General features: G+C 44.5%; 1 protein-coding gene across 3 annotated transcripts in view; it reads left to right on the top strand.

Moving 5' to 3' along the window:
• The window catches only part of CLDN10 (claudin 10), a 64874-nt gene that overhangs the window by 33565 nt on the left and 17225 nt on the right, over positions 1-14084 (top strand). Inside the window, exon 1 of one of the 3 annotated variants that reach the window (XM_063127441.1) lies at positions 3969-4188. The exons of the other annotated variants lie outside the window; for them this stretch is intronic. Coding sequence (XP_062983511.1) covers positions 3969-4188 — 220 coding nt within the window. Of the gene's footprint in view, positions 1-3968; positions 4189-14084 lie in introns of those variants that run through there. 3 annotated transcript variants of the gene reach the window in all.

The raw sequence follows: 14084 nt of genomic DNA, 5'->3' as shown, positions 1-14084 counted from the left end.
GAAGAGGCAAAGTCAGTGGTCAAGAGATGAGGTGAATTTAACATTCATTCCCAATTCGCCATTGGCAGTGGAAAAGGACAGCATGGGTGGCAGGGGGGACGGGACCCGGCAAAAAGGAAAGGCATTTCCTTCCCACCTTCTCTCGCACTGAGTTCCTCCCCCTCTGCTCAGCTAACTTCAATCAGCAAGGCCTTCCCTAGGAAGCACTGCAGCCTCCCGGTTCAGCCTCCCATCCAGCTGCAAAGCGAATTGTGCTTCTAGGATGGCAACTTCCTCTTTCTGTCACACGCTGAAGAGGAAGTAAACAAAGATCGTGTGGGCGTTTTTATCGCGCTGCTTTTCCTGCGCACGGCAGGAAATGGCGGCACCTTTCGCTTCGAAAAACTACGTTGGATTTAATGTGGGTCTTATTTTGTCACGGAAAGAAGACTAGAAAGGGTGGGAGGCGCATGGGAGGCAGACGACTTTATGAGAGGGACCTGTGAAAATCCGTGAGTGCCCGATAATGAGCATGCAATAAAACGCTCGTCTGATGGAGCTCTGAGTCAAAGCGTGTGTGTGTGTGTGTGTGTGTGTGTGCAGTACATACCTCTAGTAGCAATCTGTGTCGAAGTCCAAATTTGGTATATTTCTCTCCTATATCACACACGCTTTCCACCCAGGAACAGACCTTTAGCTGCCCTTAATGAGCATCATCACAGCAGCGATTCATTGCATGCTCACCATGCCTGGTATGTCTTTTTGTAGCGTCATATTCACATGATGTCGTTCCTGTCCTGTGCTCATCTCACCTCTTCCATTCCCTTTTCCATCTGATTTTGGAGCGGGAAAAGTCCATTTCCCTCCCCTCCATGTGCAATAAAGCCGCTCTTCCATCCTGTGTATTACTATCCTTGCGCTATATTGGGTCATCCCATTTTTTGTTGGGGGCATGTGTTGAAGGGCGGCCTTGCTGGCAAAAGAAGAGGGCAGGGTGGTTCTCTGCTCAACTGCTCCACCATGAAGGGGGAGGCAGAGAGGCGCCCGAACACCCCGCGGAAAAGGCGAGCAAGGCTGCCACTGCCCATGCCCCGACTCAGTCCCATGCAACTCTATGGCTCTTACTCCTGAGTAGGCACATCTAGGTTTCTTGACCAGAACAATGTTGGCTTCCTGTTGCCATGCCAACATTGACCACAAACTTCTCCCCAAAAAAAGCCTAATTGTAGTACTTTCTCTTCACTTATATCGTTTACTATGATCTTAGGGGAAAGCATAGTGCAGCGGTTCTCAACTTGTGGGTCGGGACGCCTTTGGGGGTTGAATGACCCTTTCACAGGGGTCGCCTAAGACCATCGGAAAACACATATTTCTGATGGTCTTAGGAAACTGTATTGACTGAACTATGTCAGGTATCATCTTTTGTATTATTAAAGCTACTGTTATGTATTATTTTCATTAGCAAACCATCCCATGACAATGGATCGTGTAGAGAAGAACGAAAATAATTTTATGGTTGGGGGTCACCACAACATGAGGAACTGTATTAAAGGGTCGCGGCATTAGGAAGGTTGAGACCCACTGGCATAGTGTGTTGTTTTACCGTTAATTGTGCAGTTTCAGGCTGCTGTACTATTGTGTTTGCACAGAAATTTTAATAATAATAATAATAATATATATAAATTAACTGCAGGGGGAAGGGGAACATAGGGGATGGGACAGGAGATTTCGACAGCACAGTAGTGATACAGGTGAAAAGATACATGAGCTGAAATAGCGCAACAATGCACAGACGTGAAAGTGCCCACCGCTCGACTCGCTAAGGAAACAGAGGGGGAAACTGTAGACTCAAATTGGGGGGAAATAGCAGGTGTGATAGAGCTCAATATCTTGCCTAGTCCAGGAAGCCTGGAAAAACCTGATTACATACACAGAGGTTAAGGTTTCAGCCCTGAATTAATAATGATTTGTCTTTACCTTGGCCAAGTCCACCCTGAAACTGTGTCACTTCAAGGAGCAGGGAAGAGTTTGAAGTGGCCCAACATAAGGAGGGTAAACTAAACAGAAAGACCAATCTAGAACAATCAGGCGTGACGACCCTAATCTGTTTGTACTGGCGAAGGAACAAACAATGCTGCCATCTGTACTTAATTTATGGAACTAGAAATAGTTGCTTGTGATTTTATTCCTGCAGGAAAAAAAGGGCTGCTGTGATAGATTGTCTTCCAACCTCCTCAAAAAAAGAAAGAAAACATTTTCTGCCTGGCCCTTGGGTCCTAAGCTCAATACATGTCATTAAGCAACCCAATATAGTTTGGGTCGGTGTACACATCTGTCAAGCAGTTACTGCTATTAGCCCAGTTTGAGAAGCATCACACGTTCTCTGGAACTTCAGTGGCACGATTTTCAAATCTCTTACCCAAAGGTGGCAAGACCCAGACTTCCATTTTTGATACCTTTTTGCGAAGGGTTCAGCTTTAGGCTGCAGCCTTCAAACAGGTAAAAACTGAGTTATGCCCAGGAAAATCGGATGAGGCTGGGATGAACACAGGTTGCTCATTGTCTGAGTGACAGTAGTTCTTCTGGGTCTCAGGCACATCACCTGCCACCTGATCCTGATTTAAAAACAAAGATGCCAGGGATTGCACTTTGGAGCTTCTGTATGCAAAGTAGTGTGAATTCTACCAGTAAATTATAATCCCCTCTCCCCAAGAGAGATGACAGTATATAGTTTTTGTCATTAGAATGCCGCAATGTAGTGAGAAATAAACATCACTGTTCATGGTAAGTATCATCTCTGGTAAAGAGACTTCACCAGTATTGTAGTTTGTTCTGGAGAACCTATTTGATCAGAGATGACAGCGGGGCCCCCCAGATGATCTCCCCCACCCCATCTCCCACATTACATGCTGAAAGGGAGTCACAGAATTGCACAGGTCAGCCATGCTCCCTCTAACAATGTTTCCAGCAGCCCCACACATCAAACCCACGGGAGGCGCCCATCTTTTCTTTTTTTTAATACATCCACCAAAAAGCCGACTAATCACAGCCATAAGGTGTGCACCAGAGGTAAGTAACCTGGAGTACCCCCAGATGCTTTGGAGTACAACTCCCTTACCTTCAGCCTTGGTACCTGGGGCTGATGGGATTTGTAGTACGAAATATCTAGAAGGTCTGCCCACCTCAGGTGCACACCATCAAAGGGGGGGGGGGAGAGAAGGGTACACGTAGATTGGCCAGGCCCTTGCTTTTCTGGCAAATGGCCCATAAATTATAATCAGGGGTAAGGCTAGGAAGTTTTAGACCCTGCATTACTTCAGCTGTGAAGCACCTAACTAACATTCCTCACCAGCACCAGCACTCCATGATTTACATCTACTTATATTATTATAGTGTGCCAACATTATAATGATATATTACGTAATGATATATTGCAGTGTGCCAACACTATAATCATCGTCGTCGTAATCTCAGCATGTGCAGTTTTGCATTTTAAGCGCAGTTAAATCCTAGCACCGTCATGAATACAGGGAAAAAGTGGAGTTTGCTTCTGCCACCATCGCTCATCTCTGGGTAGTCACGGGGGTGGGGACGACGTTGGCCCCAAGGTCCGGCCCTCACTGTACCACTAGCAACAACAGGCCGGGCTGGTGGTGCCCACGCGCGCGCGCGGTTTTTCCAGGCCAGGGACTGCTGGAAGCCAACGAGCCTCGAAACTCGCGCCGCGTCGCTCTGGCCGGCCGGGCGAGCAGCCCGCTCTCGTGGCGCTGGGCTGGGCTGGACGCGGCGCCCTCGGCTCCGCCCTCCCTGCCGGGAGGATGCTGCGCGGCTGGGAGCTGGCCTGAGGGCCGCGGCCGCCGCGGCTGCCTGTGCTACTCAGTCGGCCGTGAAGTTGCGCTCAGGCTGCTCTCGCCTCGCCAACGGCCGCTCGCGTTCCATCCCGGAGGCGCGGTTGCGCTGCGCTCCCACTGCCCGCCCGCGCGCCCGCCATGGCCAGCACGTCGGCCGAGATCATCGCCTTCCTGCTGGTCATCTCGGGCTGGGTGCTGGTGTCCTCCACGCTGCCCACCGACTACTGGAAGGTGTCCTCCATCGACGGCACGGTCATCACCACGGCGACCTTCTGGGCCAACCTCTGGAAGACCTGCGTGACGGACTCGACCGGCGTCTCCAACTGCAAGGACTTCCCCTCCATGCTGGCGCTGGACGGTCTGCGCATTTCTCTCTCTCTCTCTCTCTCTCTCTCTCTCTCTCCCCTTCTTGTCTCTCTGATCGCAAGGCCGGGCTCTCTCGGGTCTCCCCCGGGTCTCCTCTCCAGCCCATGTGCCCTGGAATCCCATCACAGCCTCCCGGCAGGCTGGCAAGAGGACAACAGCTCCCCAGCCAGCCAGCCCGCGGTCGCGAAGTTTTGCGCGCTCCGAAGTCTCGCCTGCAATTCTCTGCGCATTTACTCGGGAGTAAAACTCCGTTTGGCTCCGCGGGGCTGCCTTCCGAGTAAACATGCACAGAGTAGATCAAGCGGCAAGAAACAGAACTCTTTGGGGAGGAGAATTGAACGCTATTTATCCAGCGGTATAATGGCTAAATGGGAAGCTTTCAGTTTAATTCTTTTAAAAGCACCACGAAAAAAAACCTTCTGAGATTATTCCTTACCCTCTTGTCTAGGGTGACCATATGAAAAGGAGGACAGGGCTCCTGTATCTTTAACAATTGTGTTGAAAAGGAAATTTCACCAAGTGCTGCATGCACACAAATGACACCTGCTGAAATTCCCTTTTCAATACAGCTGTTAAAGATACAAGAGCCCTGTCCTCTTTCCCATATGGTCACCCTACTCTTGTCTCGCCTGTTTTTCTTCTTGTTGTTGTTTTGTTTTCCTCCTCTTTAAATGGTTTAATCCATCGAATTTAGCTGGTGCTGGAAAAATGAGTTTGAGGCGCAGGTGTGCACTCCCATGGGTAGAAATGTTAAACTACTGATGAGAAAGAGCTGAAGAGTTTTGAATTATTTGTCTCATTTCCTGTTCTAATAATATTCCTATTGAGGGTTCTCAAACGTTGCTTACTGACCGGGAGCACTAAGTGCATTTTTGTTTTAGATATTGGTCGCATTGGGGATCACTCTCTGTATGTGTCCATTGAAATGCTTGCAGCCGGGGAAACTTTTGACAGTATTCCTATGTCTTGGCTATAAGACTGCCCTTGACTTCAAAGGCTCCTTGAGAACTAGTCTCCAGCAGATTTCGAGTGTCGCCTAATTCCTTTCCTGCTGTGATGGATGAACAAATAGGACCCACCCCTACAACAAAGGCCGTTTCTATACCTGCCTTTCCCCCACCCCCGGGGATTGTTCCAGGATCATCCCTGTGCATCCAGATGACACACAGGGGATCCCAGGAGCAGGCAGGGATGATCCCTCCATTTGCCTGGGATAATCCTTAGGTGTAGAAAGGGCCAAATGGAATGGAATGCTTTTAAAAGATTGCTTTCTTAGCTTATAAAAGGAACAAGTTTATAAACTAGTTCCTCAGAATGTCCACGTATTGAAACTCATCTATGCCGGTACCGCTAAGACGGAGTCCCGGATATGATCCCTGCCAGGTAGAGATTTGTGTAGATCTCTTATGCATATGCAGATAGGGTGGGAGGAATCAACAAGAGGCTGGAAGCCGAAACAGAGCACAGTCCAGGAATTTCTGTAATACCTGATTTGTCAAGAGCGACTTACCCACCTGTGGTCACTCTGTCACTCTCTGCTTCTCAGCTTGCTCTGGGGGGTCCCAGATCTGCCCAGCATCTCTTCTTCCTCAGTCCCCTGTGTTGGACCACTTTGGGAAGAGGCCACTAACGGTATCCCACAAGCACTTACTCTTTGTGCAAAGGAGCTAGGCAGATTTGGGGTCCTGCTTCTCAAATCTACAGGCTCCTGCATTTTTCATATCTAACCTGGGTACACTGTTTTGTATAATGGTGGGCCTGGAGTTGATGGGAGGGGTGTAACTAAGGGCAACAATATATCTCATCTGACGAGTAACCGACCATTGCTTTTTTCCTGCTTTTTTTTTTTAACTGAATAGCTATTAACTCAAAATGTAATTACTTATATGTAACAGAATGAAAATTTTGTCATCCTTATGTATACCAAACATACAAAAAGTTCTGCTGGGTTGGAGATAACAGATTGGGGGAGATTGCAAGGGGATTTCCCCCCTAGTGCTGTTCATCACCACCCAGTGGGAGGGAGAGCACTGTGCAGGGGAATCTCATTATTTCTGATCACAGGTCTGAGATAACAAGGGGATTCCTATGTCCAACTCTTTCGCAGTCCCCAGATTGGGGGTGAGGCTTGGAGAGTGGACTGGCTAGGGCCTGTGGAGGGTGCCCAACCCTCCATGGGCCAGGTTAAACCCACAGGCCAGAAGCTGCCCACCCATGGCCTATGTAGTCCAGCATTCTGTTCCCACAGTGGCCAACCAGATGCATATGGGAAGCCCACTAACACTAACCACCAGATTCACTTGTATATTTACTTGGAATGAAGACCCATAGAGTTTAAGGGTACATTGGATTCCAGGCTTTGATTTGTCAGGGGGGTGGGGTGGCTCCAATTTTGGTGGGGCTGTGAGTCCACTCTGGGTTTCAGTCAAAACCTGCCAGAACTCTAAAGGAGCTCTCCAAGGAGCTGAACCCCATCCCTAAAATAGCTTCAGCACCTTGAATAGCTCTTTTAGAGTTCTGGCTGGTTCTAACTGAAACCCAGAATGGATTTACAGCCCTACCAAAATCAGAGCCTCCAGCCCCCACTGCTTTGATTGCAATGCTAGGTATGCCTACCCATTAGGGAAAACCATTGGACTAGGTGGGACTTACTTTCAAATAAACATGGACCAGATCAGGCTAAAAACATATATATACTTATTGGCAGTAAGTCTCATTGATATCAGTTGGATTTACTTTTGAGGAAGCATGATTGCACTAAAGGGTGGAAGCAATCTGCTGGACAAACATGATCTGGCTGGATATACTGTGGAGAGAAAATGGACTAGCATTCGCTAAAGATGGGAAGAACCAGAACCTTTACTTGGAATTCAGATATATAAAGTTGGATCTAGATACTTGGAATTAAGATACATTACTTCTGAGTAAACAGAAGCAAGATCTCAGAAGTAAGCATAGGGTTGCAGAGCATGTCTTTCCAGTTTGCTGTTTTAGACTTTTTTTTTAAAAAAAAAAGCTTCTGAGTGACCACACTATTAAAATTCAGTTTTATATGTGTTTACTCAGAAGTAAGTCTATATGTGTTTACTCAGAAGTAAGTCTCTCTTTGTTCAATGGGGTTTACTCAAAGGTAAGCATGCATCTGATTTTAGTATGACTAAATGCATTTGAAATCAATGGGATTTACACTTGAGTAAGGGAATCAGCAGATCTGTAGTTTATGAACCCAGAGATGCAGAGCGTCCCATGATCAAAGGAAAGGAAGATCGATCCTTCGCGCTTGTGGACTGCCAGGAAAATGGGTTTGGGGGGATTTAAAAATTCCTAAAAAATCAAGGGATGAACCAATCTGATTCAAACTTGACATGCTGAAAGCCCTCCTTAAGAGCTATCACTGTGCCAAGTTTGATCTCTTTAACTTTAAAACTTACACAGATGTAAGCATTTTGGTTACCTTGGAGCAAAGGAGTGGACCTGACCCCCTTTACAAAAGAAATTTGAAAAATTGTTCCTCTGCCCACCCTTTGAAACGAGCAAAACAAACCTTCACTCCTCCTCCCCTGTAAACCTTTCCCCAGGGGTGGGGCTTGATATTTCACCGGCATAGTAGTGCTCCAGGTGAAAAGATGCATGAGCTGAAAGAGTGCAACAACGCACAGTCATGAAAGTGCCCAACGCTCGACTCGCTAAGGAAACCGCGGATGTAAACTGGATAAAAAATGTAGGTGTGATGGAGCCTGTATTGTATGATTGACATTAACACTTTTCTGCAGGTGGGCAAACATGTTCACTCAATTAGCTTCCTTATGGCGCATCACTTCTATCATTGTTATCCACCTTTGCATGCATTCTGTGTGTGGTAGTCAGCTCACATAAAGTTGGAGTTTGATGGATTTGAGGTTACATTGCCATACATACCTTTAACATTAACATAAGCTCTTGTTTGCTTCTATAGCACCTCCTCCCAAGCACAGAGGGCATATTTCTGGTTTCTGTTGCTGCACTGGTGATGTTTTAAGGCTAAGGGTTCGTGCTACACTGCAGGTTTCAGACTGATTGACCCAGACGTCCCTGGGAGTCTTGTGATTCTATGAACTCTTTTTTTCTGAGCTTGAAAGGCAAAATATAGAGGTCTTCACCTTGTCCTTAGGGTAGAATGTATGAACTCCAAAAGAAACCAGGCCTGTGAAACAGAATCTTTCCTAAACTTGAGCCTTCAGGGAAAGGAGAGAGCACCTAAAAGAAGCTCCATGTCTTTCCTCTTCAATGTAGAGTGATCACATGCAAAGAAGGCTATGGTTTCTGTTTTTTCAGCAGTTTTGCATACTACTGAATGCAAATTTCAGCAGGTGCTCTTTGTTTAAGCCCTACATGAAAACCTGGGGTTGGATCCCGACTTAGACATATTTAGAGTAGACATATTGGGTTAACTTAAGCCCTGTTGATTTTAATGGCTCTGCTCCAAGTGCGACTGGATCCGGGCCCTGGAGTTTGTTTGTTTATTTATTTATTAAAACATTTGTATCTCGCCCTATTATCACTGGGATATCAGGGTACAGATAAAATCAGAATAAGATAAAACATAAATAATTTACACAGTTAAAAATGTATGAAATCGTTAACAAATTAAAACCGGTAGAAGATTTTTAAAAGCAATAAAACAATTAAAACTATGTCTAACTGTGGTGGATTTTCCCCTCAAAGGCTTTGATAAAAAGCCATGTTTTTTGGTGCCGAAATGAAGCCAGAGTTGGCACCAGTCAAGCCTCCAAGGGGAGGGTATTCCACAACCGGGGTGCCACCACAGAGAAAGCCCTCTCCCACGTCCCACCATAATATATGTCTCATGTTGGTGGGACACAGATTCTGGGCAGGCATATATAGGGAGAAGCACTCCCTCAAGTATCGAGGTCCCAATCCCTTTAGGGCTTTGAATGTCATTGCCAATACCCTGAATTCCGACTGGAAGCTTATAGGCAGCCAATGCAATTCTTTATCTTCTTAAGATGTTCTGGTGAGCAGGTCTAGCTGCTCCGTTTTGCACCAGCTGCAACTTCCGAGTCATCTCCAAGGGCAGCCCCAGTTTATGCGTGGTGTTTTGATTATGTGTTACTGCATGTGAATGGATCTTTATTCTGTAGAGGAATAACAGCACAATCTTATGCATGTAGATTCAGAAGTGAGCCCCACTGAATTCAGTGAGGCTTTTTCCCACATAGGAAAGGAAAGGAAAGGAACCTCTCGTGCAAGGAAAGGAAAGGGAAGGAACCTCTCGTGCAAGCACTGAGTCATTACTGACTCTTGGAGGGACGCCAGCTTTCACTGACGTGTCTTGGCAGGCCTTATAGCGGAGTGGTTTGCCGTTGCCTTCCCCGGCCGTGATTACCTTTCCCCCAACTAACTGGGTACTCATTTTACCGACCTTGGGAGGATGGAAGGCTGAGTCGACCCGAGCTGGCTGCCTGAAACCAGCTTCCGCTGGGATCGAATTCAGGCCATGGGGAGAGTTTCAGCTGCAGAAACTGCTGCTTTACCACTCCCATATACCTGCAACCTAAAGAGCACTGTTTTCATTCTTAGGACTGAGCCGAGGCATTGGTAGTTTGATCTGGAGCTGAGCCTGGCAAAGCTTAAACTAAGGCCACATCTAGACCTAAGGTTTATCCTGGGATCATCCAGGGTTCGCCCCTGCCTGAGCACTGGATCCCCTGTGTGTCACCTAGATGAACAGGTTTGATCCCTGGACAATCCAGGGATAAACCTTAGGTCTAGCTATGGCCTAAGTCATTGATGTTTTAAAAGTTGTGTGCAATAGCTTCAGTCACTCAAAGTTAATGGTGGGAGACAGATAAAATTCCTTTCTAAGATAACTATCTATCTATGATAAAGGATGTTGAAGCTATTGTATTGAGTACAGTGACCATATGGAAAGGAGGACCGGGCTCTTGTATCTTTAACAGTTGTAGAGAAACAGGAATTTCAGCAGGTGCCATTTGTACGCATGCAGCAGCTGGTGAAATTCCCTCTTCCTCACAACAGTTAAAGCTGTAGGAGCTATACTAGAGTGACCAGATACAAAAGAGGGCAGGGCTCCTGCAGCTTTAGCTGTTGTGAGGAAGAGGGAATTTCACCAGGTGCTGTATGTATACAAATGGCACCTGCTGAAATTTCTGTTTCTCTACAACTGTTAAAGATACATGAGCCCTGTCCTCCTTTCCATATGGTTTCCCTAGATTTTAGGTCATCTTTGTAGGAGCTCCTCTAGGTTCACCCACCATTTGAAATTAGCCAGGTGGTGACTAGAAAGAAGACCTTCGCAATGGTGGCACTCTCTTTTGGAATTCTCTCCTTGTGGGGACCTGTGGCCCTCAGATGTTGTTGAACTGCAACTTCCGTTACCTCTGACCATTGGTCAAATTGGCTGGGGCTGATAGGCATTGAAATCTAGCAATGTCTCGAAGTCCAGAGGGTTCACTATCCATGTTCTAATTTTGCATTTTCTGTGGTTTTTATTCACTTTGAATTTCATGTAAAGTGCACTGGAAGCATGGCTGACGAGAAGGAGAAACACGTTTAGAACACATAAATAAACAGCAAAAAAGATATTGTTTGCATACTGCAATCTCCATAGCACTGTCTATTTGAAAAGTGTTCATGAACTCCCCGTCAATTAAGAGGGTAATGCATTCATAGAAGTCTTTATCCTACCAGGTTCATTTGAATAACATACTTTTTTTATTTTTTTATTATTAAACAATATACAACAAACACAAAAAACAAATAAAATCACTTAATTCATAAACATAAAATTGCCTTAATATTATATATTCAAATTTAACCTATTAAACATATTTATACTAAACATAACAGTGCTCCCACCACCACGGGATCTCATTCCTGTTTCCAAAAACTCATAGTTTCATCTGTTGGTGGTTTCCCACTTCCTTTAAAAAACACAAACTCTAGGAACTTTTTCCATATACCCTCAAAATCATTCGTTTTTACTATACCTCTTTTCATTTTAATATTACATGTCAATTTATCATTTATAGCAATGTCCCACACTTCTTTATACCATTCTTCAATACAATAGTCTCCTTGAATCTTCCAGTTCCTAGCTACAATCAACCTCGCAGCCGTCAGCAGGTTCGTTATCAGCTCTTTCGCTTCTTTATTACATTTAAGTTCTTCTTGCAGTGAGAGTAATGCAATCCTTGGTGTAACCTCTACTTTAAATCCCATAATCTGCTCAATTTCAAAGAACACCATCTTCCACAACTTTTGCACATGTTTACAATCCCACCACATATGTAAATACGTTCCTTTTTCACCACAACCCCTCCAACAATCTGCTGAAAGCTGCTTATTAATCTTATTTAATCTGACCGGAGTTAAGTACCACCTCCATACAAGTTTATAGTAATTCTCCTTTATTCTTACTGACATATTTCTCAACACTCTCTGTCTCCATAGTCCTTCCCATCTCTGCTGTCCTACTTGTATCTTCAAATCGGTTTCCCAAACCACTTTCCCGACACTATCCAACACTCCTTTCTCAGCTAATATATTATATAGTTGACTCATTAACCCTTTTGTCCCTGTATTTTGTCCCTTGTCCATCTCTTTTTTCTCGATTAATTCCTCAAATTTCGTCCTCTCTCCACACTCTCCATTTTCTCTTACCCAATTTTTAGTCCATTGTTCCAATTGCCCATAATTTAACCACGTTAATTTCAAATCTTTTAAAACTTCTTCCAACCTCTCTCTTATATTCATCCCCCTTAACCATTCTCTTAACTTCATTTGAATGACATACTTTTAAAAACTGAAATTACTTTCTACCAGCATGTTACTGGACCTGCTCCATGTAATCGAAGCATGTTAGCTCTTTCTAATAATTATTTTGCTAACAACTATTTTGCGCACATTTTTACTGTTTGTAAAAACATGTGCCCCCAAGTCTCTCGTTGCTCTGTAGTATCTTTGTCACATTTCTCAAACCCAGTGATAGAAGCATAGGCGTGCACAACACATTTCATTAGTGTGTTCACGCAGGGATTTTTTTTAAAGGGGAACATTTATTGAGTATTCAATCATAAAGGACATTATTTTTAGTCATTTATTTAAAGAGGGCATGGCTCCTGGCAGAGAGGCTCCCAACAGAGCAATTCCTTTTAGCTCCTGTTCCCTAGAGCAATGGTGCTCTCTCAGAGGCAGAGGTTCTTCAGTGCAGTGGCAGAGCAGCTGGAGGGCAGCCAGAGGACTGTTCCCACTGTGTCTGGATCCCTACTCAATGGCCCCCTAAATTTGGAGCTTATTGCTTGAGGCATTAGGGTTTGCCTGGCACACCCCTTGTGCACGCCTATGGATAGAAGTTTTGATATTATTTGCTGGAGCTTATGGAAGAATTGTGAGGATAAAATGTGACAACCCATACATGCTGTGCTAAGTTCCTTATAGAAAAAAACAAGATAATGACAGAATTTATTTAGCGACCACCCCCTTTGGATCCATTTACCCTTTTGAACTTCAGCGGCATTTTGGTTTTAGTGGATGTTACAGCTCAGAATCAGCGTTATCACCTCTTGACCTGGAGAGGGTGTGGAGTTTTGGGGGGCTGTTGTTCAAGAATGCCTTTCAGCCCTGTGGCTCTTAAAGAAACCTAAAACCATCTCCAGGTTGGCAGGTGGTTGTAACCATGACCTCAATTCTGCTTTAGGGGTCTTTCTAGAAATCTTGTGTTCATTTGTTATCTCTACCTATAGGGACATAGGAAGATACTTTGGAGCTCTTTAAGTCCTGCTATTCTTTCTTGGGACATGGAATGTCTGTTCCATATGATCAGCTACTTGGCCACACAGTGCTCAAATAGCGAATTCGTGAATAATATTTTTTACATAAATATTTTATAGAGCTTCAAGCACCTTGTCAAAGTTGATGCTTACTTTTTTATATCAGTGGTTGTAGTTTTTGCAGATGTCTGTGTCACTGATTTCTGTGAGTGATTTTATGACTGAGTTCCAGCTTTTAATCCTTTCATGCTGCTCATTGATTTATTTTTAGTCGCTTCTGTCACATACCACATTGCGGATTTTTATGGTAAAGGGATATTATTTCCCAATTCTATGTTGAAAATTTGGAATAAGATTGACTCAGTATGTTAAGTGTTTGATTACCAGAGACTGCAGTATCTTAACAATAACTATTTTATTAACTACAAACTAAAGAGCAATTCTAACAAAACCACTGCTTCAGTCCTTCTGCCTTCAGGTTTCATTTTTTCATATACAGCATTGTCTCTCAAACTCTATTGAAGATCACATTTCTCTACATTTCCCCTCCTTTGAGTTCTAAACTATGTGAAACCCAACAATTGAGCTAAACAACCAATAATATTTACCTCTGTTAATATCCCTACTTTGATGTGATGAGTAGACTAGCAATCATCTCTAATAGGATTATTCTGCCCCCAAACTATTTGCAATTTCTGTCTATCTTTATAATAATTAATCTCTATAACATGCAGGGTTTCTGCCTCTGGAAGTCCCTTTCTCCATGCTTGAAGATGGGGAACAAACTTTTCATGGGTGGTGATTGAACCTTGCCGTGTATCGTATGTTGGTCTGGTGAAAAATTTTGTTCTCCTGTTGAATCCATTTTTGAAGTCTGCGTTGTTGCATGGTCAGATGCAATTCTGGCACAAGTTGTAGGTGACTTCTATTTCTCCTGAGCATGCCATTGTTAGTTGTGACAACATATGACCATGATGTCAAACACTGTCTCTTTACAGTTGATGTTTTTGACCCTCTCTATTAGCTTGTGAGTAGCAGGGTCAGTTGTGATGTGGCTAAAGTTGTATTTCTTTGCAAACTGGGTGAACTGCTTCCC

The sequence above is a fragment of the Elgaria multicarinata genome, chromosome 5, assembly GCF_023053635.1.
Source record: "Elgaria multicarinata webbii isolate HBS135686 ecotype San Diego chromosome 5, rElgMul1.1.pri, whole genome shotgun sequence".
Classification (NCBI taxonomy): Eukaryota; Metazoa; Chordata; class Lepidosauria; order Squamata; family Anguidae; genus Elgaria; species Elgaria multicarinata.
Note: the sequence above shows the minus strand (reverse complement) of the source record. Positions and strands in the feature narration are given on the sequence as shown.